Source organism: Buteo buteo, chromosome 9 (assembly GCF_964188355.1).
Source record: "Buteo buteo chromosome 9, bButBut1.hap1.1, whole genome shotgun sequence".
Classification (NCBI taxonomy): domain Eukaryota; kingdom Metazoa; phylum Chordata; class Aves; order Accipitriformes; family Accipitridae; genus Buteo; species Buteo buteo.
The window spans coordinates 41,561,211-41,587,099 of NC_134179.1; the positions used below are offsets into that span (position 1 = coordinate 41,561,211).

The 25,889-nt window shown below is 59.7% G+C and overlaps 3 protein-coding genes across 4 annotated transcripts; 2 read left to right on the forward strand and 1 right to left on the reverse strand.

The window, feature by feature from the left end:
- Positions 1 to 281: 281 nt before the first annotated feature.
- PSMC5 (proteasome 26S subunit, ATPase 5) lies at positions 282 to 4,282 on the forward strand. Its single transcript, XM_075036233.1, has 12 exons — positions 282 to 436; positions 925 to 996; positions 1,438 to 1,507; positions 1,684 to 1,781; positions 2,174 to 2,230; positions 2,347 to 2,577; positions 2,771 to 2,897; positions 3,071 to 3,261; positions 3,363 to 3,461; positions 3,610 to 3,720; positions 3,794 to 3,880; positions 4,168 to 4,282. The coding sequence occupies exons 1-12, from the start codon at positions 398 to 400 to the stop codon at positions 4,219 to 4,221; spliced, it is 1,236 nt and encodes a 411-aa protein (XP_074892334.1). The 5' UTR covers positions 282 to 397; the 3' UTR covers positions 4,222 to 4,282.
- Positions 4,283 to 4,353: 71 nt separating this feature from the next.
- Positions 4,354 to 20,289, reverse strand: SMARCD2 (SWI/SNF related BAF chromatin remodeling complex subunit D2). Of its 2 annotated transcripts, none has more exons than XM_075036231.1 (13): positions 20,123 to 20,289; positions 12,173 to 12,357; positions 10,060 to 10,102; positions 9,344 to 9,466; positions 8,770 to 8,889; positions 8,503 to 8,598; positions 7,381 to 7,482; positions 6,936 to 7,097; positions 6,560 to 6,657; positions 6,159 to 6,294; positions 5,866 to 5,988; positions 5,672 to 5,773; positions 4,354 to 5,565 (listed from the first exon to the last, which is right to left on the reverse strand). In XM_075036231.1, the coding sequence occupies exons 1-13, from the start codon at positions 20,282 to 20,284 to the stop codon at positions 5,512 to 5,514; spliced, it is 1,506 nt and encodes a 501-aa protein (XP_074892332.1). In that variant the 5' UTR covers positions 20,285 to 20,289; the 3' UTR covers positions 4,354 to 5,511. The 2 variants fall into 2 exon arrangements, with proteins under 2 accessions (XP_074892332.1, XP_074892333.1); XM_075036232.1 differs by lacking the exon at positions 20,123 to 20,289 and adding an exon at positions 19,507 to 19,804.
- Positions 20,290 to 21,007: 718 nt separating this feature from the next.
- Positions 21,008 to 25,430, forward strand: LOC142035056 (uncharacterized). Its single transcript, XM_075036880.1, has 5 exons — positions 21,008 to 21,187; positions 21,438 to 21,516; positions 22,081 to 22,155; positions 22,668 to 22,898; positions 23,015 to 25,430. The coding sequence occupies exons 2-5, from the start codon at positions 21,483 to 21,485 to the stop codon at positions 24,319 to 24,321; spliced, it is 1,647 nt and encodes a 548-aa protein (XP_074892981.1). The 5' UTR covers positions 21,008 to 21,187; positions 21,438 to 21,482; the 3' UTR covers positions 24,322 to 25,430.
- Positions 25,431 to 25,889: the final 459 nt, after the last annotated feature.

Below are 25,889 nucleotides of genomic sequence, written 5' to 3' on the forward strand. Positions count from 1 at the left end.
CGCCATTTTGGGTGTGGCGGCGTCCCCGCTGCCGCAGCCAGGCGGGCTGCCGCGGGCGGAAGAAGGGCGAACGTTAACGAGACCCCTCGGAGGCGCGTCTGCAGCCTCCCTTGCACCTCCGGTGCTTCGTGATACGGAGAAATCACCTTTGACCGTACCAAGATGGCGGCAAGGCACTGACTCGCGGGGCGCTACAATCGCGCATGCGCCCTTCGCACCACCGGCGCGGTACTGCGCATGCGCCCTCTGCGGCGAGGGGCAAAGTGTTCGGCGCCCGTGTGGCGGCGGTAGGGTGGGGAGAGGAAGTGACGCCATCACGCCCGGCGCGCGGGGGGCCGGCAGCGGAAGGAGGGGGGTGGCCATCTTTAGTGCCGGCAGGAGCGGAGCCGGGGTCCCGATGCCGGCGGAGAAGATGGCGGTGGACGGGCCCGAGCAGGTTCGTCCGGGCTGGAGCGGGGTGCGACCGCCGGCCGCGGGGTGCTCGGGTCGCGCCGTGCTGCCCCGGGGCTCTGCTGCGCCCAGGTGTGGTCGGGGCCTGGCGGGCACCGTGACTCGGCGGTCTCGCCTCAGCCTCCCCGAGGGAGCGGGGGCCGACCGGGGCCTGGGGCAGGCCTTGGGGGATGCGGGACGAGGATCCAGGAGGGAATAGTGAGGAGGGGGAAGGGGTGTGTGGGTGGGGATGGTGAGACTCGCAGGGAACGGGAGCTTGGAGGCTGCTGTTGGGCACCGGCCCGGGGAGGCCGAAGATGGGTGGAAGGAAAAGCGAGGACCCGAGACCTGACCCGGGAAGGTCGGAGGGAAAAATAGGGACCGGAGGGTCAGCACGGAGGCTGACTGAGAGTAAAGACGGGTTTTCGAGGCTCCAGCCAGAATGGGCGGCCCTTGGGGCTAAGGCTGGTGCTGCTGAGCTCTGATCTCTCACAGATGGAGATGGACGATGGGAAAGGTGGCACAGGGCTCCGGCAGTACTACCTGTCCAAGATCGAGGAGCTACAGGTGAGCTAGTCCTGGCTGCGTAGGAGATGCCCAGCTGGCTTGCTCTAGAGTGGCATCGCCGTGGTTCCAGATGGGGCGGCATGGCTGTGTCCCTACGCCTACGCTTGCCTCAAGAGCACCCATAGCTTTTTCTGTGCTGCAGGTGCCCTGCTCTGGAAGAAGCACTGCCCCAGGGTGGTATCTACCAGCAGGACCCAACCTTTGGGTGGTGGGAGTGAATGAGATGAGTCTCAGTCCTACGAGCTGACAGCACTGCTGCGCGTGTGTGAAGTGTTGCTCAACTCTTGGCAGTGGGGTTTGGCTGGCCACATCCTGCTGGGAAGGGCTGTCCCTGTCCAGGTCCCTGTCCTGTGACAAAGACCATTGTGCTGGTGCCCATGTTGGGTTGATGTGAATGCTGCACAGGACGCTGAGGACTCAGCGAAGCTTTTCTCCCAACAGCTCATCGTGAATGAGAAGAGCCAGAACCTGCGGCGCCTGCAAGCACAGAGAAATGAGTTGAATGCTAAGGGTATGGCTTGGCTCCTCTTATCTTCCTCACCTGGGGCTCTGGGGCTGGTCCTACCTGCTGGGCTGGTGGCTCCTGGCGCAGTTGCCAGCCACTGTGGCAAGTGCTGCCCCTCTGTCATGGGCAGGGGTTCAGGGCACAGTTGCCTGTGGCTGGTGCTGACGTCTCCCTCTCTGCAGTGCGCCTGTTGCGGGAGGAGCTGCAGCTGCTGCAGGAGCAGGGCTCCTATGTGGGAGAAGTGGTGAGAGCCATGGACAAGAAGAAAGTGCTTGTCAAGGTACGAGGCCGAGCTGTCCCGAGGGTGACTGGGTCTGGGGCAGAGCAGGGGTGAGCGGCGTAGGGTCCGACAGACCCTCCCTTTGACCCCACGGGGGTTGGAGCAAGTGTGAACATGCACTCTGGGGAGATATAACAACTAAAAGACATGACACGAGAGCTCTTTCTCCAGAGAAGCATGTTGCAGCAGCTCTCCTGGGCCCAAACCTTCCCCAGGCTGCTGGGAGGCAGCTGGCTTAGGGCTTCCTGGTGGTAGGAGGGGCTGCGGGGTGCTTGGCAGCAGCTGAGCTCTCTGGCTCCTTCCTCCTGCTCCGAGCAGCCGGTGTGGATATCAGGCACGCGACAGGGGACTTCTTGGAGAAATATCTCACGGTGGCAACTACTGCCTTCCAGGTGCACCCAGAGGGGAAGTTTGTGGTGGATGTGGACAAGAACATCGACATTAATGATGTGAGTGTTCTGGGGCCGTGGGAGGGGATGCCACTGCTCCCCCCCCGGGCAGCCTGGCGCTGCCTGATCCCTTCTCTGCCGAAGGGATGCTGAGCTCCCCTTTGCTCTTGCTGCAGGTGACCCCAAACTGCCGCGTGGCCCTGCGCAACGATAGCTATACACTGCACAAGATCCTGCCCAACAAAGTGGACCCTCTTGTGTCCCTGATGATGGTGGAGAAGGTTCCGGATTCCACTTACGAGATGATCGGGGGCTTGGACAAGCAGATAAAGGAGATCAAGGAAGTGATCGAGCTGCCCGTCAAGCACCCTGAGCTTTTTGAGGCGTTGGGGATTGCCCAGCCCAAGGCAAGTCCTGCTGCTGTGGGTCTCTGGTGGGGGTCAGCATTTGGGGGTTCTGTGGTGCCACCGTGATGCTGCCTGTGTCACCCCTGGGGGCATCCCCATGTACCCTGTCAGGGCGTGGCTGGCTGTGCAGGCACGGACAAGGTGCTGAGCCTGGCCTGGCAGTGGTGCTGAGGCGTCCATGTGGCTGTTACAGGGCGTACTGCTCTACGGACCCCCCGGAACAGGCAAGACCTTGCTGGCCAGGGCTGTGGCCCACCACACCGACTGCACCTTCATCCGCGTGTCGGGATCCGAGCTGGTGCAGAAGTTCATTGGCGAAGGTAAAAGGATGTGGGGGGAGGCGGCTGCTTGTGCTGGAGCCCCAGTGAGGGCTCTTGCGGTGCTGGGTCGCCTCAGGACTGGCCTTTTGCGGGATGTCCAGGGCAGACGGAAGCACAGTGGCTGTGCTGAGCTGTGCGCAGTGCCAGGGCTCAGCCCTCTCTGCTCCCTGCAGGCGCCCGCATGGTGCGGGAGCTGTTTGTGATGGCCCGGGAACATGCTCCCTCCATCATCTTCATGGATGAGATCGACTCCATCGGCTCCTCCCGCCTGGAGGGGGGCTCTGGCGGGGACAGCGAGGTGCAGCGCACGATGCTGGAGCTCCTCAACCAGCTCGATGGCTTTGAGGCCACCAAGAACATCAAGGTAGGAGAGTGTCATCCCTGCCTGGGGACGGGCCAGGGTCCTGCTGGCCCTGTGGTTGCAGCGGGGCGCCTGAAATGGTGACGGTGGTTCTCCTCGTGCAGGTGATCATGGCCACGAACCGGATCGACATCCTGGACTCAGCTCTGCTGCGCCCTGGCCGCATTGACAGGAAGATTGAGTTTCCCCCTCCCAACGAGGAGGTAGGTGGGGTGCCCCATGGCAGGTGCTGGCTCTCCCTTGGTCCTCTGCTGTCCTGATCTTCTCCCTGGTGGGAGCACATTGTCCCCAGCCCTGTCTGGGAGCAATTCCTGCAGCTCCAACCCTCGCTTTGCTGCTGCTCTCCTCCAGGCTCGCCTGGACATCCTCAAGATCCACTCCCGGAAAATGAACCTGACACGGGGCATCAACCTGCGGAAGATTGCGGAGCTGATGCCAGGGGCGTCAGGTGCAGAAGTGAAGGTGAGCTGGGAGCACTGCCACGGCAGCAGGGCTGGCAGAGCGGGGAGCGGTGGGTGACATCTGTCCCTTGCAGGGGGTGTGCACAGAAGCTGGCATGTACGCGCTGAGGGAGAGACGGGTGCACGTCACACAAGAAGACTTTGAAATGGCTGTTGCCAAGGTAAGCGCCTCACCCATGGCAAAGGGGGGTGTTGCTGGTGGTTTCCTCCACTGACAGCTCCTTGTTCTGGGGCCACAAACTGTCCTGGGCAGCGTCTGCCAGGACCTGGGAGCTGCGAAGCTTGAAGGGGGTCAGCTCTGGGGCCAAACAAGTGTTAAGGGGGTTGTCCCCTGGTGAGTGACATGGACGAGGCTGGGGTGGTGGCACACAGCCAGAGCCTGGGTGGAGATGGAGGCTGCAGTGCCTTCTCCATGCTTGGAACCAACTGTCTCCTCCTCCTTGCCCAGGTGATGCAGAAGGACAGTGAGAAGAACATGTCCATCAAGAAGCTGTGGAAGTAACGGTGAGGCTGGGGCTGCTCTTTGAGCAGTGTTGTCTCTAATAAAGTGCTGCTAATGGCCACATCTGGGTGCTGATTTGGAGAAAGGAGGTGGGGGGGGGCTGCAGGACTCCAGCACACACACACAGGGAGCTGCTGCTAACTGGTTTTATTAGAAAATATCCAAAATAGACAAAAAATGGTTACACAAGAGGCAGAGCAGGCACCCCTGAGCCGTACACCCTGGGAATATGTAAACGCCCTCCCCCTCCCCTCTGCCTGTGACCACCCGGAGGAGGCAGAGCTGCTCCGGCCGGGCTGAGGAGCCTGCGGGCAGGGGGCCAGCGGGGTTAAGGCACTTCAGCGGGTCCGGTGGCTGGTGGCACTGTCCCCTCAGCCCCAGTGCTGTGGTCCCCTCCCTCCCCAGCATCTCCAGTTCTCTTGGTGCCCTACTGACTGGTGGGGTGTGCTCAGAGCCCAGTGACCCCGCTGCCCACAGGCTGCCGGGGGCAGAGCTACCCCCTCTGCCCCCCCGACACCTCATATCACTCACAAGATGAGTCGCTAATTATGTAAAACAGCAGGGGGGGGTGGAGTAATCAACTGATTGTCAAAAACTTAATGCTAAAAAACTTGGTTACGTATAAAAAGAACAGCTTGGGCCAAGCCAGCCCTCTGAGAACACCACGAACCACTGCATAGATTGAGGCAATGAGTGCAGTAAGAGGAACTCAATATATTAATCAAATACAAACCCACTGTACAAAACGCTTCCTTTTTTTTATAAAACCTGTTCACAAAAATAGTGCAAAACGTCGGGCACCAGCGGGGGGGGGGGGGCTGGCATTTGGAATGACAAAACTTTGGTTGAAGAGGGGCAGGGCCGGGCCTGCCTTCGCAGCGGCTGGGCTCAGGGAGGGCTGGCAGGGCAGGCAGCGGCTCCTGGTCAGCACAGGCAGATTTTCCCTGCTGGGCAGCAACTCCAGGAGGGCTTTTGGCCAGAGGAGGGGAGCAAGCAGGAGGGCTGCAGTCAGTGCTACGGGGAAGAGGCAAACGGCACAATGCAAAAGCAGGATGCGTTAATGCAGCAGAAGGGCTGCAGCGGGACTTTGGGGGGAACCGGGGGACCCTCCGCTGTGCTCTGCCTGTGGCTAGAGCTTCCTGGCCGAGGGGAGCCCAGAGGTGCGAGTGGCTCCGAATCCCTCCAGGCACGTAGGGTTTGTGCAAGTGCTGTATTTGATTCCAGTAAGAAGTACCGTCAGGCTCAGGCAGCAGGGAGAGGAGAAGGAGCTCCTGAGCCCCTGCCAGCCCCTTAGGTGAGGCGGATCCCGAGCACTTGTTCCAGTTCCTGCCGACGCTGCTGGACCTGGAGGAGATGAGGGCAGTCAGGCAGGGAGAAGGGCTGCCCCAAGGGCCCCTCTGCTGCCATCCCAACCCGCTGCAGCACCCCACGGGCACAGCATGGAGCCCACCTTGGCGAAGATGTGTCTGCCCACAGCTTCCTGTGCCCAGGGCTGCTGGTAGAACTCGGCTCGCCGCTCCTCCTCGGGGTTCCCGATCACATCTGTTATGATCTGAGCAAAACGAGGTGGGGGTGACATGGGTAAGCGCCAGGGCCAGACCCCCCCTCAGCCCCTCACTCTGCCCAGCCACCCCAGGGTTTTACCTTGAGGTCCCTTCTCTGGGATTTGATCCATTCCTGGATGAAATCCTGTGGGTTGTTGCTGAAACTCAGCATGAAATCACGCTGTGTCTTCAGCTGGTTGATGGATTCAATGGTCTCATGAATCTAGGGAGATGACAACAGGTGAGAGTGAGATGACAAGGGGCGAAAGGGAGCTGTCCTGTCCCCCTAGAACAGGACATGGCTACCACCAAGCTCCCCCCAGCTCTGCAGTGCAGCCTTGAAGTGCCACCCTGCTGCCGGGCAGGGCTACCCCCTCATAGTGGTCCCCGCACCTTGGCATCCAGGGAGGCGATCTCCTGCTGGTTGGTGGTGGAAGCCAGGAAGTTGCTCATCTGAGCTTTCAGGGGATCATCTACCTCCACATCGATGTCATAGCAGGCTGTCTTCTTCTGGTCATTGGGGTCCACACTGGGAGGAAAGAGGGTGTTAGGGAGGGGATTTCCTCAGCTGGAGGGATGGATTGACTCCTGACAGCAAAACAAGTACCCCACTGACTGCCCCAAGAAACTCCCAAATTTGACTCATTCTCCCCCTGCCAAGCGAGTTGTGCTCGCTGCTGCTTTGGGCTGGAGACCTCGTAGCTCCTGCAGGTACTGTCCTCTTTTCCTGCCCCTCCACCCCACAGAGCCCAGCAGCCCCGGGGAATGCTCCCCAGCACACTCTCCATCCCTACCTGATGGTGTGGTTGATGATGATGGGATCTGGGTGCTGCAGGAGCCCCGCCAGCTTCATGGGGATCTCAGAGAAGCGCATGCGGACACAGTTAAAGATCTGGAGGGGCAAAGCAGAGCGTTTGCTGTCCATGGCAGGGCCTCCTTCCACCCGTCACAGAAAGGGCCAGGCAGGAGGGGGTGAATCACCCAGCCCTGGTTTGGGCATGGCAGGCTGACGGATGCAAGCCAGAGCCTGGGGAAGGGGCATAAATTGAGACTGGGCAGTCTGGAATGTCTATTGCAAGCCAGAAAAGATGCTTCTTCTGGCCTTACTGGGGGTGGGAAGGGTGCTCTTCTCCCAGCAAAGCATGCTGGTGCTACGGGGTGAGGGCTGACCTGGCGGAAGTAGCGGTTGCAGTTGATGTATTCCTTCTCGTGACTGTCCTGCAGCTTGTTGTGCTTGATGTAGAGCCAGAGCGCCTGCATGATGCTGGCACGGGTCTGAGTGTGCACCCCGAGCAGGCGAGCCAGGCGAGGGTCCAGTTTGTACTGTGGTGGCTGCAGGGACACACAAGATAAAGGAGGTCTGTCTGGCACTTGGAAGGGCCCCTCCTGTGAGCACAGTGCCCCACACAGCCCTTGTATCACCACAGGCTGCGGGGTCCATGCCTGCAGCTCTCTGTGCTCCTTTCTATCCCCACAGTGCCCCAACAGCCTCATACAAGGCCCTGCCCCAGCCCAGGCCCATTTGCCCTCCCTTGGACTGCCCCATACAGACGAGCCGTGCTGAAGGAAGAGCAGCAGGGCACAGCCAGCACCCACGCAGCCCCAGGGCCCCTACCTGGTGATCCAGCATGAGCAGCAGAGTGCATTTCACATTAACATCACCAGGCCGCTTCACTTGGAAGCCATCGGTCTCCTGGGTTGTGGGCAGCCGGTGCCACTACGAGATACCAAGGGGACACTGGTCAACTCCAGGACCATGAGAAGCCACCCACTAAACAGGCTTTGTGTCTGCAGCCAGGAACAGAGAGAGCTGGTGCTTGGGCTCTGTGCAGGGGTCTAGCAGAGGCAGACCTGTCAGTTCCTGGGAGTCTGACCCCAGTGGGTTTCAGCCAAGAGCCTACCCAGTCCAACAGATACAGCTTGATGTGCTCCAGCCCAGAGGCGGATGGGACTTTGGATGGGCTGGGGGAGATACAGCCCTGAGCACTCGACTTCAAGGGCTCAAACAGCTCCTGGAGTCAGAGCGGGATCAATCCTGCCTCAGCCACTGCAGGGAATGCGTATCAGAGCTGCTCACAAACCACCCTGCACGTGAACAGGATTCACCCCCGCCACAGGAGGCACCACCACAGAAATAAGTGTTCCCTTGTGGGAAAAGCGTGAGTGGCGTGCAGGGAAAGTCTCCTCCAGGCAGGAGCACCCAAAAAGGCTCTGATCCCACTCACAGGCAGTGCTTAATCTCCCCGAGGACCTTCCAGCTAGGCAGCGGGCTGAGAGGCAACAGTGCAGACCCTTCTTCCCATCTGGCCTTGGGATGTACAGATGAGCCTTTCTGTGGCATCATCACCTGTGTTGGGCTCACTTTTGCAAATCTGTGGGTCCCAGGGCTGCCCAAGCTGCCTCTCAGAGCCATGTCCTCGCTGCAGCCCCACACCTCTCGGCTCTAGCTGCGTATCTGTGGGTGTGAGGGGGTTAAGAGCTGAGCAGGTAGCAGTTGCTGCCAGGAGCCATCACACTGGCCACCAGCCAGTACCAGGGAAGAAAACGCAGCCGTAAACTTGAGCCTGGAAAGCACGGTAGTGTAGCCCTCCAAGGAAGGCTTGGCACCACTTCCCGGCACCCAAAAGCAACCTTGCTCAACCTCCTCTCATAGCGGGGACAGACGCTGGGCTGCGGAGCTGAGCACCCACAGGGTAAGCAGCAGGCCCACAGCGTGGCCGGGAGCCTCCCATCTCACCTCCACCAGATGGTTGTCTGGCCCGTACAGCTCTTTGTCCAGCTCGATGACGAGGCTCTTGAAAAAGGAGGAGAACTTCCTCTTCTGCTTGCTCGGCTGCAAAACAGAGCGGGGGAGACTTGGCCTGACACTGCCAGCCACGGAGGGCCCCAGCCCAAACACTGTCTCCAGCACCCAGCAAGCAGAGGGCCGTATCCACTCCAGCCAAGCTCTCAGCACAGAGCACCAGTACTCCTCCCACCACTTCATCCCTGCCTGTATTCTTACGTCCTCCAGCAGTTTGCCCTCCACTCGTAGCTCCCAGGAGGCCACGCGCTCACCACCCTCCCCTTCTTCTTTGGCTGGGGTGAAAGTGTTGGAGATGTAAATCCTCAGCTTCCGCTTTTGCTGTGGAATAGAATCATAGAATTGTTTAGGTTGGAAAGGACCTTTAACATCATCTAGTACAACCATTAACCTAGCACTGCCAAGTCCACCACTAAACCATGTCCCTAAGCACCACATCTACACATCTTTTAAATACCTCCAGGGATGGCAACTCAACCACCTCCCTGAGCAGCCTGGATTTCTGATACAAGCCAGGGTGCTATTGGCCTTCTTGGCCACCTGGGCACGCTGCCAGCTCACATTCAGCTGGCTGTTGACCAGCACCCCCAGGTCCTTTTCTGCCGGGCAGCTTTCCAGCCACTCTTCCCCAAGACTGGAGCGTTGCATGGGGTTAAAAATAGGAAAACAGAGAGGGAGGGATGCTTGGAGTGAGAGGGTAACTGCCAGCACCCACAGCAGCACCCACCTTGTAGCCTCCCACCCCATCTGGCTACTCGCCCTCACTGCCACGCACCGTCAGTGGTTTCTTAATGGCTTCCTGAATCTCCATCCTCTTCCGAGCAATGGTTTGGTCCAGCTTGCGCTCAAAGGCGAGGAGGTCCATGTAGGCCTGGGATTCTGGGACCAGTTCCCGGATCTGTCAAACAGAAATGATCAGTCCCTTGCATGCTGGGATGGGGCTGCATCCCCCACACCCACCCCAGCAGCACTACTGGTGCTGGGCTGACGCGGTAAGGAGTCACCATGTGATGACTCCAGCACGACAGCACCAACTTCTCATTTCAAACAAAGACTACAGCCCTGCAAAGCTCTCCCTAAATCACAAAGCTGTAATGCAGACCTCAGTTTGGAGCCTGTCACTGTGTCCAGCAGCCTGCATGGTGTCAGAGGCAGGTAACACAACCCTGGATTGTCAAGAGGGACACTCAGGAGAGGCTTAGGGTCCTCCTGGGGTCTCCACCTCAAGCCACTGCTGCTTCTTGCTTGCCCAAGTCCTGCTTGTCCAACTTGTGCACACCCCAAACCTCTCCCACCACCCAGAGAATGAGACAGAAATCTTCCAGGTTGGTTTGGGACCAGGTAGAAGTGACTGGCAGGCAGGATGTGGCCCAGTGAGATCCTCCTCCCCATGAGGACCTCATCGCCCCAGCTGCCCTGGGAAGGCAGCATGGATGCACCACCTCCCTCCAGCAGCTCAGCTCCTTCCCCACGTACTGAGGCAGCACTCACCCTCTGCGGCAGGACCTTGTCAGCCATCTTCCTCCTTTTCACCCTGCAAAAAGCACAGAGACAGGGAAAAAAAAAAAATCATGCTGCAGCTTTTACAAGATACCTTGCTGCATGCCTGGTGGGAAGCTGCTGCACGTCCCATGCTTGGGCAGCAGTGAGTCTCAAGGGACAACACCGAGCTCTGTTTGTACATCAAGAGTCTGGTGGCTCTTTTGGCCCCATCCAGGCTCCAGGGAGAGGACTCAGTGGCAGTGCCAGCTGCGTGCCACGTGGATGGCTCAGTCTAAGCCAGGTGTTGAGGCTTCCACTGCAGTGAACAGGTCTGGGGGAGCAGGTCCCCTTTTGGGGCTACTCTGTGTGACAGAGACTTTGGACTTGCAGGAGGAGAATAAAGAAAGGCTATAAGAGCACCTAGAGCACAAGCCCTTGGATCAGTGCAGGAAAGCGAATAAGTAAGAAAACATATCCCTGTGGGCAAGTCAAGGGAAGGAAATCCAGTCCCTGCGTCTGGTTTGCTGCTGCTTGTTAAAGGTGCTCCAGGGCAGGAGCAAGGCAAAGTTGCAGCTGCAGGCATGCTCCCATCTGCAGGACAGCATTCCTGAGTTTTCTCTCTGGAAGTGGCCATCCCATTCTCCCAGTGCTACAAACCAAAGCCCAGTTCCAGAAGCTCACTTAAAACCAGCTTAAACCAAACCAACCTTGTCACAGTGGGCTGAAATCATCATGGGTAGAGGAAGCAAAGGGGCTTCTAGAGCTACAGCACGGCTGCAGCCTTGCTCAGAGCCATTTTAGCTCTCTCCAAGCTTGTAGTACTCTGTCACCGCTGCAGGCTCCTGGCCTGCCCTCAGCCTGAGCCCACCCTGATGCCCTGTTAAATTCAGACTTAATGCCTGCATACATGGGGAAACGCTCTGCTCCCGTTCTGCTGCACACGTAAGAGACGGGGCAGAGTTCAGCAGGCAAAGGGAAGTCCCTTTCCCTTGGCAGCATGTGAAGCAGCAGGGCAGCTAACGTGGGCGCTCGTGCTGCCATCTCGAGGTGTCCAAGGCACACCAGCTGCCCCACGGCTGCTTGAGCAGGAGGACATGTCGGGAGGGCAGCCCTAGCTAAGATGGGTGTCAGCGCTTCTTTGAGCTCTTCTTGCCATATTAAATACTTCCTGCACTGCAGGGTTTGGCTACTCCATTAGCAACTGGGAGTTCCTGATGCCTTGATCCGCAGCCAGCTGGGAACAAGGATGCTCAACCAGCCGAGCACGGCTGATCCCATGCAGCCAGCCCCTAGGAATGGAGGTGCAGCCTTATCTGGCCGCTGACGTCCTTGCCTGGAGGCGAGCTGCCCCTTGTCCTTAATCCCCAGCTTGCTCTGGAGCACTGAAGGGATGCACAGGCGCTGTGCAGAGGCTGTGATGCCCTGCGGAGGGATCATGGAGCCAACTGAGCTGACGGCCCTGCCACACAACCAGGGCAGGGAACAGGACCCGAGTATCCATTAAGACCAGGGGACCCTGCCCTGAGGAACAGCCACCAGTAATCAAGAAGCTCTCAGAGAAAACAAACGAAGTGAAGGGATTAGCAACGTTGTAAACAAGTGAGGAGCTGCTGGCAGAGCCCCGTGGCTTGACAAGACCAGCCCCAACAAACAGTCCTACCGAGACCGCAGCTCTGGGGAGCATCTCTACAACCTGCCACCCCTGTCCCATTTCCACTCACCTCTGTGCCTGCCAGAGCCAGCACAAAAACCCCTGTGAGAAGGAAAAAGACCCCGAGGAGCTGGTGCTGGGGCCTCTGGCAAGCACAAGTGCAGGCAGGGAGCCTTTCGGTTACTGGCATGGAGATCAGAGCACAGGGAAGCTGCAAGCTGAGTGATCTCTGCCCTCAACCCCACCCTCCCGTCATCGCAAAACATCCCAGCCCCGAGCTCTGGCAGGTTTCCCACCGCCAGCAGTGCCAGCTGAGGGGGAGCCTGCCGGCAAGCAGCTCGCCCCTCTGCAGCAGAGCAGGGAACTGTGGGTTTCTGCGGCGAAGCGCAACCAGGACCTAGTGGGTCAAACCGCCTGCCTCTAGCCTGCTGTGGGTGTCCATCCTGGAGTGGGGGGGTGCCGGCCCCTTACCCTCTCCTCTGGGTGGCCAGCGGCGGCTGTGCCTGGGGGGTCAGCAGGCGCTTCCTGAAGGGGTCCATCATCGACTGCGGCAGGCCGGGTCTCATCGGGGAGGCTGCTCCGTAGGGGGGAGCTCCAGGTGGTCCCACCTGCAGCCCTGCCATGGGCATCCGGCTGCCGGGTGGCATCCCGGGGCGCTAGCAGGGAAGAGAAGAGAAAAAACGTGTGCATTAAACACTGCCCTGTGAGAGGGCTTGACCTTTGCTGGGGACCAGCGGATGCCATCCGCCCTCTCGCTTTTTCCCTGGGAGAGATTTCTGGGGCCATACCCTGCTCCGCGGTGCAGGTGAGGGACAGGGAAGGGAGAAGGGAAGGACGTCAGGAGCTGCAGCCTTCCTTGCAGCAGGAAGAGTGACAGGAAAGTAGAACCAGGACAAGCAGAAGCCACTGACCGCAGGGGAAGCCCGGGCCTGCCAGCCGGCACAGAGCCAAAGCCATGTGTGGCCCTGAGCCACCACCACGCAGCAGGAGACATCGGACATGGCGCATCACAAGGTCCCATTACGAGGGTCATTGCCTGCAAAGCCTTCACCCTGGGGACATCAAGGACTGCGGCGTGGGTTGTGCCGTGGGTTCCTCTCCAGAAAGCAGCAGTGCTGGCAGACGCAATGCCTGGGCGGGGAGCAGGGCAATCCCACTTCCTAACGGCACTGGTCATGAGGCTGGCAGGCAGGCAGGAAGATGAGCTCCCGGGCGCCAGGGGATGGAGGCAAGAGCTCACTCCCTGCCAGCATGCCAGCTCCCATCCTTCCACCTTCAGGGACCCAGAAAGGGCATTGATGAGCCATGATGCAATACCTAGCCACTCCTCCAAGGGGTCCCAACCCAGGGCAGCACTCACAGCCCCTCCGCATGCTCTGGAGCAGAGCAGTTTGGCAAGCCAGCACCCACACTGCTGGCTCACAGGTGCCACCAGGTCTACACCCCACACATCCCTCCTGGAGCCCTTGACAATTGGTGACAGCACCCCACAACCTGCCAGTTGCCCCTACGTGCTCCAGCCTGCTTCATCAACAGTCTGAGCCAACAGTCTCCCAGGATCCTTTGATCCTCAAGCTCCCTGCTGCCAAGATGTGAGGCTGGGAGAGCCACCAAGCCAGCAGAGCAACATTTCTCCCCTGCTGCAGGCTCCTCAATGTGCCAGGACATCCCCCACAGCTCCCCTCCCACCGCCCTGCTGGGGCACATGGCTGTGCCATGGAAGAGAGCTAACAAAGCCAACTCGTTATCCCAAAGGAGCCCAGCAAGGCAACACTGTAAGTTGATGAGCTTATCTGCATACAGGCATTAATTTCAGCATAAATCCCGGGTGCAGGAGGGCTTGCAGCACAAGATCACCACCGGCAGCCGGCCTGTCCTCTGCAGGTTTTATGGGCAGGCTCAGAGCTGCGGCAGGGGGGTTGCTTTGATGGCAGCTGGAGCCAAAACACACTCGCCTCCTTCCCAAAAAGCTGGTAAACAGAAAGCCAAGAGCTTGAGTTGCTCCCGCTCTGGAGCCCAAGGTCGTGGGTGTCTCTGCAAGTGGGAGATCCCGAAAACACACCAAGTGCTGCATTGAGAAGCGTATTGCAGCTGGGAGGTCAAGCAGCAGCAGGCCACAGGATTAGTGCCGCACGTGGAAGTTCAAAAACACACACACGAAGCATGGGCTGAGCCCGTTACACAACCAAATACTGTCTCCACTTTGCTCACCCTTCCTTTTAAGCAGCACTTCCAGAGCCTGAGCTCACTAACCTGCCTTTGCTACAAGGCACAAGCCTGTTTCTTCCTCCTAACAGCCCCCAGATGTTTCTCTCCTTTTGATCAGCCACATTTGCGCAACTCCTCGTGACAAGCGGGACTGCGCCGGCATCGCCAAGAGCCGACCACAGCCAGCAGCGCCTCCACTTTTGCCAAAAACCACAAGGCAAGAACCCAGTTTCTCCGGGTTTATCAAGAAATCCTCCATGGCAGGGCTGGGAGGAGAGGCAGCACCAAGATCCACACCCTTTGCAACATTAAAAAACACAGGTACTGAGTAAATATTGTTTGCCAGTACAGTGTGGCTACAGGAGGACCACGCTCCCATAACCATGCTGACTCACCTGCAATGGCTTCTGGAGAACAGATAAGCCATGAGAGGAAGCTGTGAAACTTTTAATCAGAAGTTCAGGAGCCCCAAGAAAAGCTGCGTAGTGCCAAGGCTGCAAGCAGTCACCTGCAGCTCCCTAGATCCACCAGGAGCACAGCGAAGACAGATGGTTTTCAGGGAAACCCCTGCCCCCGGGTGTTTCTCAAGCCCACATGGAAGACAGAGATCAGTGCCACAGGAAAACTGGTCTGAAGGTCAGGGAGGTTACCTACGTGACAATGTATGACAACCCAACCCCTTCCCCACACGCACCAACAGGGGAATGCTGTCAGCAGTTTGCTTGGACTAAGAGGCGATGGGGCCATGGCCAGCTCCTGTCCTTTGGCCAGGGCAATTCTCACCACTGCCATGCCCCGAGGTCTCTCCTACCTCCCTCTGTGGGTCACATTTCTGATCTTCCTTGAAATGAGAGATTTGGAGGCTGGCTGAAGTTGGCTGAGAGAGTCTTTGACAGCTCCACATCAGCGATAGCACCTTGTGCAAGTTCTCCTGCTTGTCCATCTGCTCTTAGGAGGGTGAGAGACTGCTCAGTTGCAAGAGGAGGCAGGGAGAGATTCAGCACAAGGATGAACGGATCGGTCATACTTAAGACTTTAACATCACCTCCACAAACATCTGAGAACCATCAGCCACAGCTAAGCTGCCAGGGGAGTGAGTTCCAGCCCACCAGGGACCTGCATTTGATCACTTGGACGAGCAAAAAAAGGGAAGGCAGAATTCTCCACGCAGATGTTTTTTTCCCCCTCAGTTTCCCCTCAAGATTTGCAAATTGCTAACGGAGAAGCCTCTCAGCAAAGCAGCGCCAGACTCTGCCTTGTGCTCAACCAGTGACTGCATCCCTGTCCAGGGGAGCCTCAGCCCCCTCGCCTCCTACCCGAAGGCTGCAGGCTCCTAAGACTCGACTCACGCAAGCATGGCACAGCCTTAAATCTCTGGCTAAGCCACGAAGCAGCATTACAGCCCTGGCGGGGTGAAGCCTGCCTCCATCCCTTTTCGGAAGCCCTGGAAATTAGCAGGATACAAGAGGGCTTAAATTCAGGAAATTTTATTAGACCAGCTCAAACCAAAGAGACCTTCCTTAACTCGTTCCTGTCTAACACCCCCTGTCCCTCTGCTCACCCCCCTTCACCCAGGGCAGTGCTGCTGCCCCATCCCCTCTGGGTACTGCCTTGTCCTCCCCTCCCTGCCCCACCACCCCTGCCAGTGGGGCGGACAAAGGGCAAACCTTGCAAGCTCAGCTCCGAGGAAAAAGCTGGACCTCGTCCAGCCCTCCCCGCGGAGAGCGAGCGAAGCCGTTTGGAAACGGGACAGAAAACAGCTTGTTTCTGTTCCCTGCCAAAGCCGAAGGAACGAATGGGGCTGGCTGCGGTTTAGCGGTTCATCCCAGGTCAACGCACAGGCCACTTGCTTTTGGGGAGCTCTGTTGAGAGTCAGCTTCAGCTGAATCCAATGGGAGGCTGGAAGGCTTCCCGACGGACGTTCGCTGGCATGACAGAAGCCTTCCTGCTTGCCAAAGGTCCCTTCTTGAGGAAGGGCAGGCCAGAAATTGGGAGGCTGGTAGCAGAAAGGAGAAACAAGGGGAGCAATAAACAGCAGGATGGATCTGCAAGAAGAAGCTGGGCTGGAGAGCAAGCTTGAAGAAAAGCAGCATTTCAGAAAACAGCTCAAGAGCCTCTCTTCATCTTCCTTCCAAGACTGCAGCTCTTCCCTGCATCTCCCCAATGAGGGGGAAAGGCTCTTCCCGATGCATGTCCTGTTTTGCTCCCTCCAGAAAGGCGCGATCCAACTTTGTACATACTAACAGTCAGCGAGCGAGAGCCCACATGCATCCTTGCCTGGGGCTTTGGGAGCAGAGCCCTGGACAGATGCCAGGCAACAATAGCTCTTCCTGCAAGTTCCCCCCCGCATGCCCGGATGGCAGTGCTTCCCATTAGGACAGACGCAGAAGCAAACACTGTTCAAACAGGATTTGAGCTCCACGCCAAGCTGGTCTCAAGGACAGACTGGCTGCCTAAAGCCATGGCTCAGCTCAGGGCTTCGCATGGATCGGGACCAACCGAGCCCTCCCCAGCACACCTCAAAATGGTTCTCTTCCTCTCTTTGTTCGCTCTTATCTGTAAGCAAATTTCTCTTGGGAGGGTGCCAGGAAGAGCCTGGGTTCACGCTGGTGGAGATCTTCATCCAGGAGGTGGTGTTATCTAGATGCCATTGCACGCTGCAAGCTCTCACGCAGCACCTTACCCCCAGCAAGCCCCCAAACTGCCCCAACGCAGCTCGTCCCGCTTGGAAGACCTGCCATATTTTGATACAGGAGAAGTTCCAGGAGTCAGATCACTTCTCAGCTAAAAACAGTAGATGAGGAAGAATTAAATCAAAGAAAGAAGGGCAAAGCAACAGGGAAAGACACCGAGGAAATTTAGGACACGTGCTGGCAACGTTTCAAGCACTAGCGGAGATGTCTGGGTCCAGACAAACCCGGCTGTCTGCGGCCTCACATCTGAAGCCGCAGATGTTACAGGTCAGAGAAAGAAAAGGTCACAGGGCTTCAAATCATAACATGGGTGTTGATGCAAGTAGGAACAAGGAACAAAGGTGTTGGGTTCCCGCTTGAAAGAGAAACTCTGGCAGCTGCTAACACAGCATGGAGGCACACACGGGAAGACCAAAGATAGTGCCTGGCATAAAACGCTGCCTTTGGTACTGCTGCCATGCTAAACTGCCCAGGGAATGGCTCCGAGAGCTCCCAAGAAGGTCCCATGGAGGAAGATGGAGTGAGGGCCTTCAACAGCAAGTTCTGGAGATGTTGTCCACTTAGAACTTCTCTGTCACATTTCCCCAGGAAAAACAAAGGGTCCTGTGGTCTCCGCTGTTGCCTTCCTCCCTCTTGCACCAAGAAGACAGCGTTCATCTGCTTTGTATCATCACTTAATTTAACTCGAGGCTCAGTCTATGATGAAACCTGCCTGGGAAACCATCTCCCTTGGGAAGGGTGGGGTCACCCAGCCCAAGCAGCATCACAGCTTACTGGGCAGCTTTCTGGTACAGCTCCAACCCTGGCTGTTGTCCCCAGGCCCCTTTCAAGCCAAATCCAATTACCCGATGAGCAGGAACACTGTTTTCCTCTGCTCCCAAGAAGATTGGGTGGATCTCTCCCGCACTGCACTACACCCTCTCCAACACATCCAGGCCACCCCATCTTTCACCTGGCTCCACACCAGCAACCCACACTTCTCTGGTTCCTCCATCCCAGCTGCCTGCATGAGTTTCTCCATGAAGCACAACTCTGCTTTCCTTCACACTGCCGCCTGCCCAAGGACAGGATCACGAAGCTGCAGCTGCATCGAGGGTTAGGATTTGCTTGGACTGCAGCAGCTCTCCTGTCCCACAGAAACCAGGCTCTTTCTTGCCAGCAAGTGCCAACGAAACCCTTTTAATGGGACACCTAATGAATGCTGCTTTTTACCACATCTGTGCACCAGCGAAGCATCAGCATGGGGTAACTGAGGCCAGAGCACTACTTTGCACAGTCCCACCTCCACCACACAGAGCCAAGCCTCCTCCCTGCCACAGTGTCAATCTGATAACATGAGAAAAAACTGTCCTAAGCCTGAAACTAGCACCTGAATAAACAGAAGAAAGGCTCCTTTTCACTGAATTTACACTAGCCAGCACAACCTGGATGCTAGGGGCTGGGACTCAACCGTGGCAGACGTGCCGCCACCAGCACAGGGACAGGCACTGGGACAGGGGCTCTGCCTGCAGACTCACCACCAAGCAGCCTGACAGCTCAGCTGATCAACCTCCTCCTGGAAAAATCCCACACCTTCCTGCTCTAGGCACAGCATTGGCACCTGGCTGCTCTGGAAACATCAGCTCCCCAAAGGGTCCCAAGTGGAACTCCCAAAGGGAGTCATCCTCTTCAATTCCCTGCTTGAGCTGCCAGTAAATAACCAGCAGGCGTGGAAGGATGTCAAAAGGATGAGCATATGTTTAATAATCCAGTGATTAAAGAGCCCCTAAGCACTCGTTGGCGTGGATAAGGCCTGTTGTGTCTCCTAGTGCCCAAATAATGAAGTTCTTCATTAAACCAGGGCATAACACAGCAGAGAAGTCCTCCGGGTACAGCAGGGATGGCCGCTGAGAGGGGAGGGGCTGCTTTCCCCAGCCTGGGAATTGCAAAACAAAGGGCAGACCCTCTGGATCATACCCGCTCTCCCCTCCCACACACAGGCAGCCCTGCCAGCAAGCTGCCAGCCAGATGCAGCTTGCGGCCAGACGTGAGGCACAGCACTCGCCACCAGCCCCAGGGCTCGACCGGCCCCGCTGACCCAGCCAACTCCTGCACTGGCTTGCCAATGCCAGATACCGTGGTGACATACACTCGGTGTACATCACCCTATGCTGGCCGTGTGCTCCCAACACCTGCTACCATCACGGTATTACGGCCAGCAACAGGGGGAAAAAGTAAGCATATGTTAGCCTGTTTGCCCGCAGCGGTGAGCAGCTCCCGGCTGCTCCCGTCAGGCTCCGGCTCCCCGGCTGGATTTTGCAACCTGCTGCACAGAAGGTCAGGGCAAACGCCTGAGCGCCGGCTCGGCCCAAAACACCTCCGAGTCGAGTTACCATCGATTCATGCTCAGACTGGCCTTGCTGCGCCATCTCAGTTTTCAGCGCCAGGGTTTTTGGTGGTTTTAAGGCTACTGGGGGAAGTTGTTTCTCGTCTTGTATTAGTGAAGCTTACAAACTGGAAATTCCCTCAGCTTGATTTATTTCTTAAGTTTTAATTCATGCAAATAAGGCGGCAGCTCTGGAGGAGGCAATCAGCAGTGGATGAGAACGTGTTGCACAACCGGGCTCCTCCATTTCAAGCCTGCCTGCAAGACTGTGCTTTACACCAGAAACCTAATAACCAAAATAATCACCCTGTGCATAAGAGCAAACCAACACACCGTGTGTGCAAGGGGGAGGAGGAAACTTAAGCATCCATCAGAATATACTTCTTATAAGAGATGTTCAGGCTGGAAAACGAGTGATTTCTTTTGCTTTTTGAGGGGTGCTCCCTGTTCACACTTACTTTTCCCCCAACATCAGCACGCGCCTGTTCTCCTCACCCGCCACTCAACCATCTCCCCAGATTCTTCTTGAAGATACGCACCCGCAACGCCAAACGGTTACCTCCACCTTTGCCAAAGACGCAGATAAACAGGTTTCAAGGCAGCTCCGTGCGCTGGGAAATGGCTGCGGAGCCGGAGCCGGGCGCAGGGCCTTGGCCGTGAGGGACTCACGCTTCCTCCGCTCCGGTCCCCGTCGGGGTCTCACCGGATCCCGGGGTCAGGACGGTCACCGACCATCGATCGCTGCGGCGGAGGGGACGAGCTCGGCGACGCTGCTGTAACTTTTACCGGGTTTTTTGGGGTTTTTTTTTTTGAGGGTGGAAAGCGAGAGCACGGGAAGAGGGAGCGCGTGGAGGTATCCTAACTACAAACGCCTGGAAAAGAACGTTACCGGGGATTTAAGGCGAGGGGGTACCGCTGGAAGCTGGCCTCCCGGCTGAGGGACACCCCGGGGTGATTTCGGGAGCCGGCGGAGGCCCGGCAGCCGTTACCCCGGCCCGCCGCGGGCCCTGCGCCGCAGGGAAGGCCCCAACGACCGACCCAGCGCCCTCCACCCCTGGGCGGCTGGGCCCTGAGGGGGATGCTCCGCCACCCCCCCCCACCACCCTCCCCTCACACCCACCGCCTTCCACCCCCCTCATCCCGAGGCCGCCTCACCTGGTACTGCGCGGCGGCCGGGCCCATGGGGCGGTAGCCCGGGGCGGCGGCAGCGGCCGGAGCCGGGCTGGGGCCCCGTAGGATGGCGGCACCGGGCCCCGGGGGCGGCGGGGCGGCGGCGGGGGGCAGCGGGCTGAGCGGGAAGGCGCCGCGACCGGCCATAGCGGGCGGGGGGGGGGGGGGGGGCAAGGAGGGGGGGGCGGCCCCCGCCCGCGGTGTTTACTCGGAAGCGGCGGCGGCGCCCGGAGACGGAGTCAGCGCGCGGCGCCCGCTGGCCCCTCCCCCCGGAACGCTCCACCCACCCACCCCACCCCCCGCCGCGCCGTGCCCCCGCCCCCCCCGGGGTACAGCCCCCGCCCCCTCCGCGCAAAGGCTCCGCCCCCCACTCCGGGCAGGGCCCCGCCTCCCCGAGGCGGAGCGCACGTGTGTGGGTGTGGGTGTGCGTGGGTGTGCGCGGGCGTGGGTTGGAGGGTGGCTGCGTTCGCCTTGGGTGTGCAGGCACGGGGGGGGGGGGGTGGGGGAACATCCGCGTGTCTGTGCAGGTGTGCGTGGGCTGAAGGCGCGCGGGCGGGCGGACGTGGGTGGGTGTGTTCGTGTGAGCGGGCGCGCGCGCCCGCGCTTGCACGCGCGGAGGCCCCGCGCGCGAGCAGCCCCTGCGTGCGCGGACGCGGAGTGTGCAGGCGCACACCCGCACGGGCACCCGGGTGCCCCGGCACGCACGTTCGCGAGGGAAACGTGTGCCAGGTGCACGCGTGTGCGGGGGCGAGGGCCTGGGCGGCGGGGCCGTGTTGGCGCGGGGGAAGGGGCCGGCACACGCGTGTGCAAGCGAGCGCACCCGAGGCGGGTGGGCGGCGGGTGGGCGGCAGGACCCGGGGGAGCCCCGCCGGGGCAAGCGCCGGTTCCGCGGCGCGGCCGCTAGGGGGCGCCGCAGGGCCGGGCCCGGCGCGGCAGCCCGCTCCGCCCGGCGCCGCCGGCGTTTCCTGGGGGCGGCGGCGGGAGAGACCCCGGGGGACCCCGGGAGACCCCGGCCCGGCCCGGCCCGCTCCGCCCCGCCGGGGCCGCCAGGTGCGGCAGCGGCCGGTGGGGACGAGCGGGGCCGGCGCGGGAGCGGTTGGGCCCGGCGCCGCCGTGATGCGCCGCGCTCGGGGAGGGGAGACTCCCGGCGCGGTGCCGGGCCCGCCTGTCCCTTGCCCGCAGCTCGGCCCTCGGCGAGCCGGGCTGGGGCCGGGCTGGAGCAGGGTTTAGCGTGGGGCAGGGCCCGGTGCGGGGCAGGGTGGAGCAGCACCGGTGTGAACGGCAATCCCTTCCCTCGCAGGCGCCAGGGAGGCCCGGAGCGGGGTCCCGAGAGCCCCACGGCGCGATGCAGGACGGCTACGAGTCGGTCATCTCCCTGGGTAAGGACCCTGCAGCGCTGGCACCGGCCGGGCTTTGGCCCCCTCAGCCCTGCCTTGTCCGGCTGGAGCTCCTCGAGCAAAAGGCCCCGTTGTGCCTCTGCGCTTTCGGACCGCGGCGGTGACCCTGACATCCCTTCTCGGGATTTCGGGCTGGGCTGGGGTGTAAATCCCCCTCCTTGTCCCTGCGACCCTCAGTCCTGCAGGGACAGGTCAGCTCAGCCACCGCGACCGTGTCCCAGCTCCCTTCTACCCAGGAGAGCCGGCCGGGGCCGGCCTCAGCATGTGTCATTTGTCCCTTCCACAGTGTCACGGGTAGGCGTCACCTCTGGGGAGCCAGGACGAGATGCTCAGAGAAATGTACCTGTAGCTGGGGATCGTCTCGGGGTTTTGCGGGGACCGCTGCTGGCTCGAGGCGGGGGCTGATCTCGCACTGAAGCAGAGGAGGAGGCTTCTGTGGAGGTTTTATTTTTGCTGTCCTGCTTCCTTTCACGGGGTTGTAGCTGGGGAGGAGAAACCTTTGTAATTTCTGTGCGTGTTCCTAATCCCTGCTCTGTTTTCTGCTAGCGGAAGAGATCGCCATCAGCTGGCCTCGGATAGCTGCCCTGGCTGAGCCCCCCAGGCGCCAAAGTTTGCTGCGTGGTGAGTTAGCTGGCAGAAGGGACGCGATGGCAGTTATTATCCCCGTTTTGTGCCTGTTCTCAGCCTCTCGTGGGCATTTCAGAGGACAGCACTACCATTTTCACAGCCCAAAGCAGGCCCGGGTGTCTTAAAGACCGCAGGCTCCCGTACAGAGCTGGGGCAAGTTAATAAATCTCTGCCAAAACTTGTCTCTGTTCTGCCTAGCAGAGATGTGTTATACCATGCCTGGGGAACGACAGCCTCTGCCCTGTCCTGAGCTGCCTCTGCAGCTCCTGGCGCTCGTGGTGGGGATGAGCCAGGAAAAATCTTTCTTTGTTTGCTGTCACGTGGCGTTTTGTTCCCGTACCACGGTCCTGTTGTCACTGGCGTGCTCTGAGCCTGGCCGTCTCAGAGCTGCCGGTGGCTGGGGACAGGGAGGTGACAGCCCCGTGGAGGGGTGACCCACCTGAGGAGCAGCAGGAGCTCTGTGTTAGCATCGCTTTCCTAGCGTCATCTCCTCTGATGCTTTGCAGATGCAGACCTAGAGCCTCCCCAGGGGCAGCCGGAGCTGCCGCATGGTCTGGCAACAACCCCCTCGTGCCTGGGGCTGTCTTTGCCCGATTTTCGGAAGCAGCTGAAGGCCGTCCTGCAAACCATCGGCCGGAGCCAGGTGGAGAAGATGCTGCAGGAGCTGATGGAGGAGCAGAAGCAGGAAGGGAGAGTCCAGCGGTGCCGGAGGGCTGTGAAGGGCCCCAGAGGCAGAGGTAAGAGCTGGCAGAGCAGAGATGCCCCGGAGCAGCCGGCATGGCAGCAGACTGCTGCGGGTTTCCTCTCGGCCCTCCTTCCCCCTAAGCAGTGTGTTCCTCTCTCTCTGTTCCAGCGGGCAGTGGGACTGAGATGGTGACGGAAGAGATGCATCCTTGGGATGGCAATGCAGTGACAGCGGGTGCATGGGGCATCTTCTCAGGGGTGACTGTGGGGAGCGTCCCCCAGAGCTCGGAGCAGGACGCAGCCCAGGCATGCCAGCAAGGCCCTGATGGGGCACAGGAGAGCCCCTCAACAGGCCCCCCCAGTACATCGGCTTGTGGGGAAGCCGTCAGGACAGCCAGAGATACCCCAGCCCCCCTGAAACCTCGGTCGGAGGAGCCAGACCAAGGTCCCCGGTCTGGGTGCAAGGAGGACTGCAGTGGGCAGGGCGATGCCCCCCCAAAAGCTGGTGGAGCGCTGGAGGAGATGCTCCATGGTTGCGCGGACGGTGAAGAGCTCTCAGCCTCGCCACGGACCCCCTTGCTTGGTGTGGAGGCTGCCAAATGTCTCCTGCCATGGGCAGAGCTGGCCCTCCAGCCCTGGCCTGTGGGGAGCCCGTGCAAGTGCCTGTCTTCTGGGAGGTGTACAGGGCCGGCATCCCCCGTCCTCCCCCAGCACAGAACCCCCTGCGAGTGCCCAGCCCACAGGCGCCGCGTCCGCCTCGGCGCCGGGCTGGCCAGGCACCAGCGTACCCCAGTGACCACCAAAGGCATCCGGCCCCAGGGCTCCCGTGTGGCTTGCAGACGGCGTGGCAGCCGCCGGGGCCGCCCGGCCGAGGTACCCGTGGGCTGGACAAGCAGCCCAGTGGCTGTGGTTTCCCCTCTGCCGGCCGGGAGCCGCCAGTGTTACCTGTGTGCCGAGTGCGGCAAAGGCTTCACGCAGCGCTCGGCCCTCAGCAAGCACCGGCGCATCCACTCGGGCGAGCGGCCGCACCAGTGCGGGGACTGCGGCAAGCGATTCCTGCAGCGCTCTGACCTTACCATCCATCAGCGCCGGCACACGGGCGAGCGGCCCTACGGCTGCCCTGAGTGCGGGCGACGCTTCAGCGTCAGCTCCAACCTGGCCAAGCATCGCCGAGCCCACCTGGGCCAACGTCCCTTTCCCTGCTCCAGCTGCGGCAAAGCCTTCACCCAACGCTCCGAGCTGGTCATCCACCAGCGCCTGCACACCGGCGAGCGGCCCTACTGCTGCCCGCTCTGCGCCAAGTGCTTCAGCCGCCGTTCGCACCTCACCCGCCACCAGCGCACCCATGGACCTCGGCCCCCTGCTGCCCCCCACCCTGACCGGGGGCACGGCCTGGAGCTGGATGGCACGACCCGGGACCTGGCACGGTCCCTGTCCCCTCTGCCTCGGGTAGTCCCCCAGCCCTTGCAGCCTTGAGTGCAACCGCTCGGCTCTGGGGGCTTTGCTCCTACCTGGTCAGGTAGAGGCCACCTGAGGTGGGATGAGGTTTGCTGCCCCTCTGGGCCTTGGCTCGGCCCCTCTCTTTTCCTTTCCCCCCAGCTCTGGCTCTGAGACCCTCAGCTGAAGCTGACCCACTCCGTTTTCTTGCTTTTTGCATCCTTTTTTTCTCCCTTTTTCCCCTCTCCCGCCTTGCTGCTCCATTTCCACCACCAGAATCTTGCAGCCACTGACCCTCTTGACGAGGCAGACGCGTCCCCCCTTCCCTCTTTGCCACCACTGCTTTTTGGCCAGGCAAGACACAAGCGCTCAGCCCCGTCCCCCAGTGACCTGCCCCAGCAAGCCCTGGGGTGGCAGGATGCCTGCCTGTGCCCAGTTCAACCAGTCTGGCTGCCCAGGCAGGGACCAGGACGAGAGCGGACCTCTACCTCCTTTCTCCCAGCAAGCTGCTTGCAGAAAATGTATGGTGCTGTGGGGTGCTCCTGTCCCCACCAAATGTGTTGGGTACTGGACCGGGGCCGGACTGCGGAGCATCCCTGCGTCTTGCTGTTTTGGGTCCATTTTTTGGGAGCAAGAAGGGGTGGAGGACGTGCTGTGATGGGGAAAGTGATGCCCATGCCATCCCACAGACGGGATGCGAAGGAGACTTTTTATCTTCTGGCATTCAATTAGGAGTAATAAAGTAGAAGTTTTGCAGATCTTCAGCTGAAGTCGCAAGTGAAAATGGGCACCCCAAGGGGGATGGGGTCTTCCCGCAGCTCTCAGCCCTGCTGTGGTGTGGGGGACCCCACGGCCGATCACGGGATGGCCTAAAAATGCTACAGCCCCTTGGTGTGGGGTTGGGGCTGCGTCTGTGGATATCAGATCCAGTGAGCAGGGGTAGGGGCAGGGCTGCCTGGGGCATCCCTCCGCATGGGGATGTGTCGTGGTTTAACCCCAGCCAGCAGGTAAGCACCATCCAGCAGCTCACTCGCTTCCCCTCTACCCAGCGGGATGGGGGAGAGAATCGGGGGAAAAAAGTAAAACTCATGGGTTGAGATAAGAACAGTTTAACAGGACAGAAAGGAAATAAATAATAATGATAATAAAATGACAATAATAATAAAAAGATTGGAATATACAAAACAAGTAATGCACAATGCAATTGCTTACCACTCACTGACTGACACCCAGTTAGTTCCTGAGCAGCGATCTGCACCCCCCCCGGGCGAACTGCCCCCATTTTATATACTGGGCATGATATCACATGGTATGGAATATCCGTTTGGCCAGTTTGGGTCAGCTGTCCTGGCCGTGTCCCCTCCCAACTCCTTGTGCCCCTCCAGCCTTCTTGCTGGCTGGGCATGAGAAGCTGAAAAATCCTTGACTGAGTGTAAACACTACTTAGCAACAACTGAAAACATCAGTGCGTTATCAACATTATTCTCATACTAAACCCAAAACATAACACTATACCAGCTACTAGGAAGAAAAATAACTCTATCCCAGCCAAAACCAGGACAGGACGTGGGTGCTGGCTCTGAACTGGGGTGCATGGGGGGTCTCTG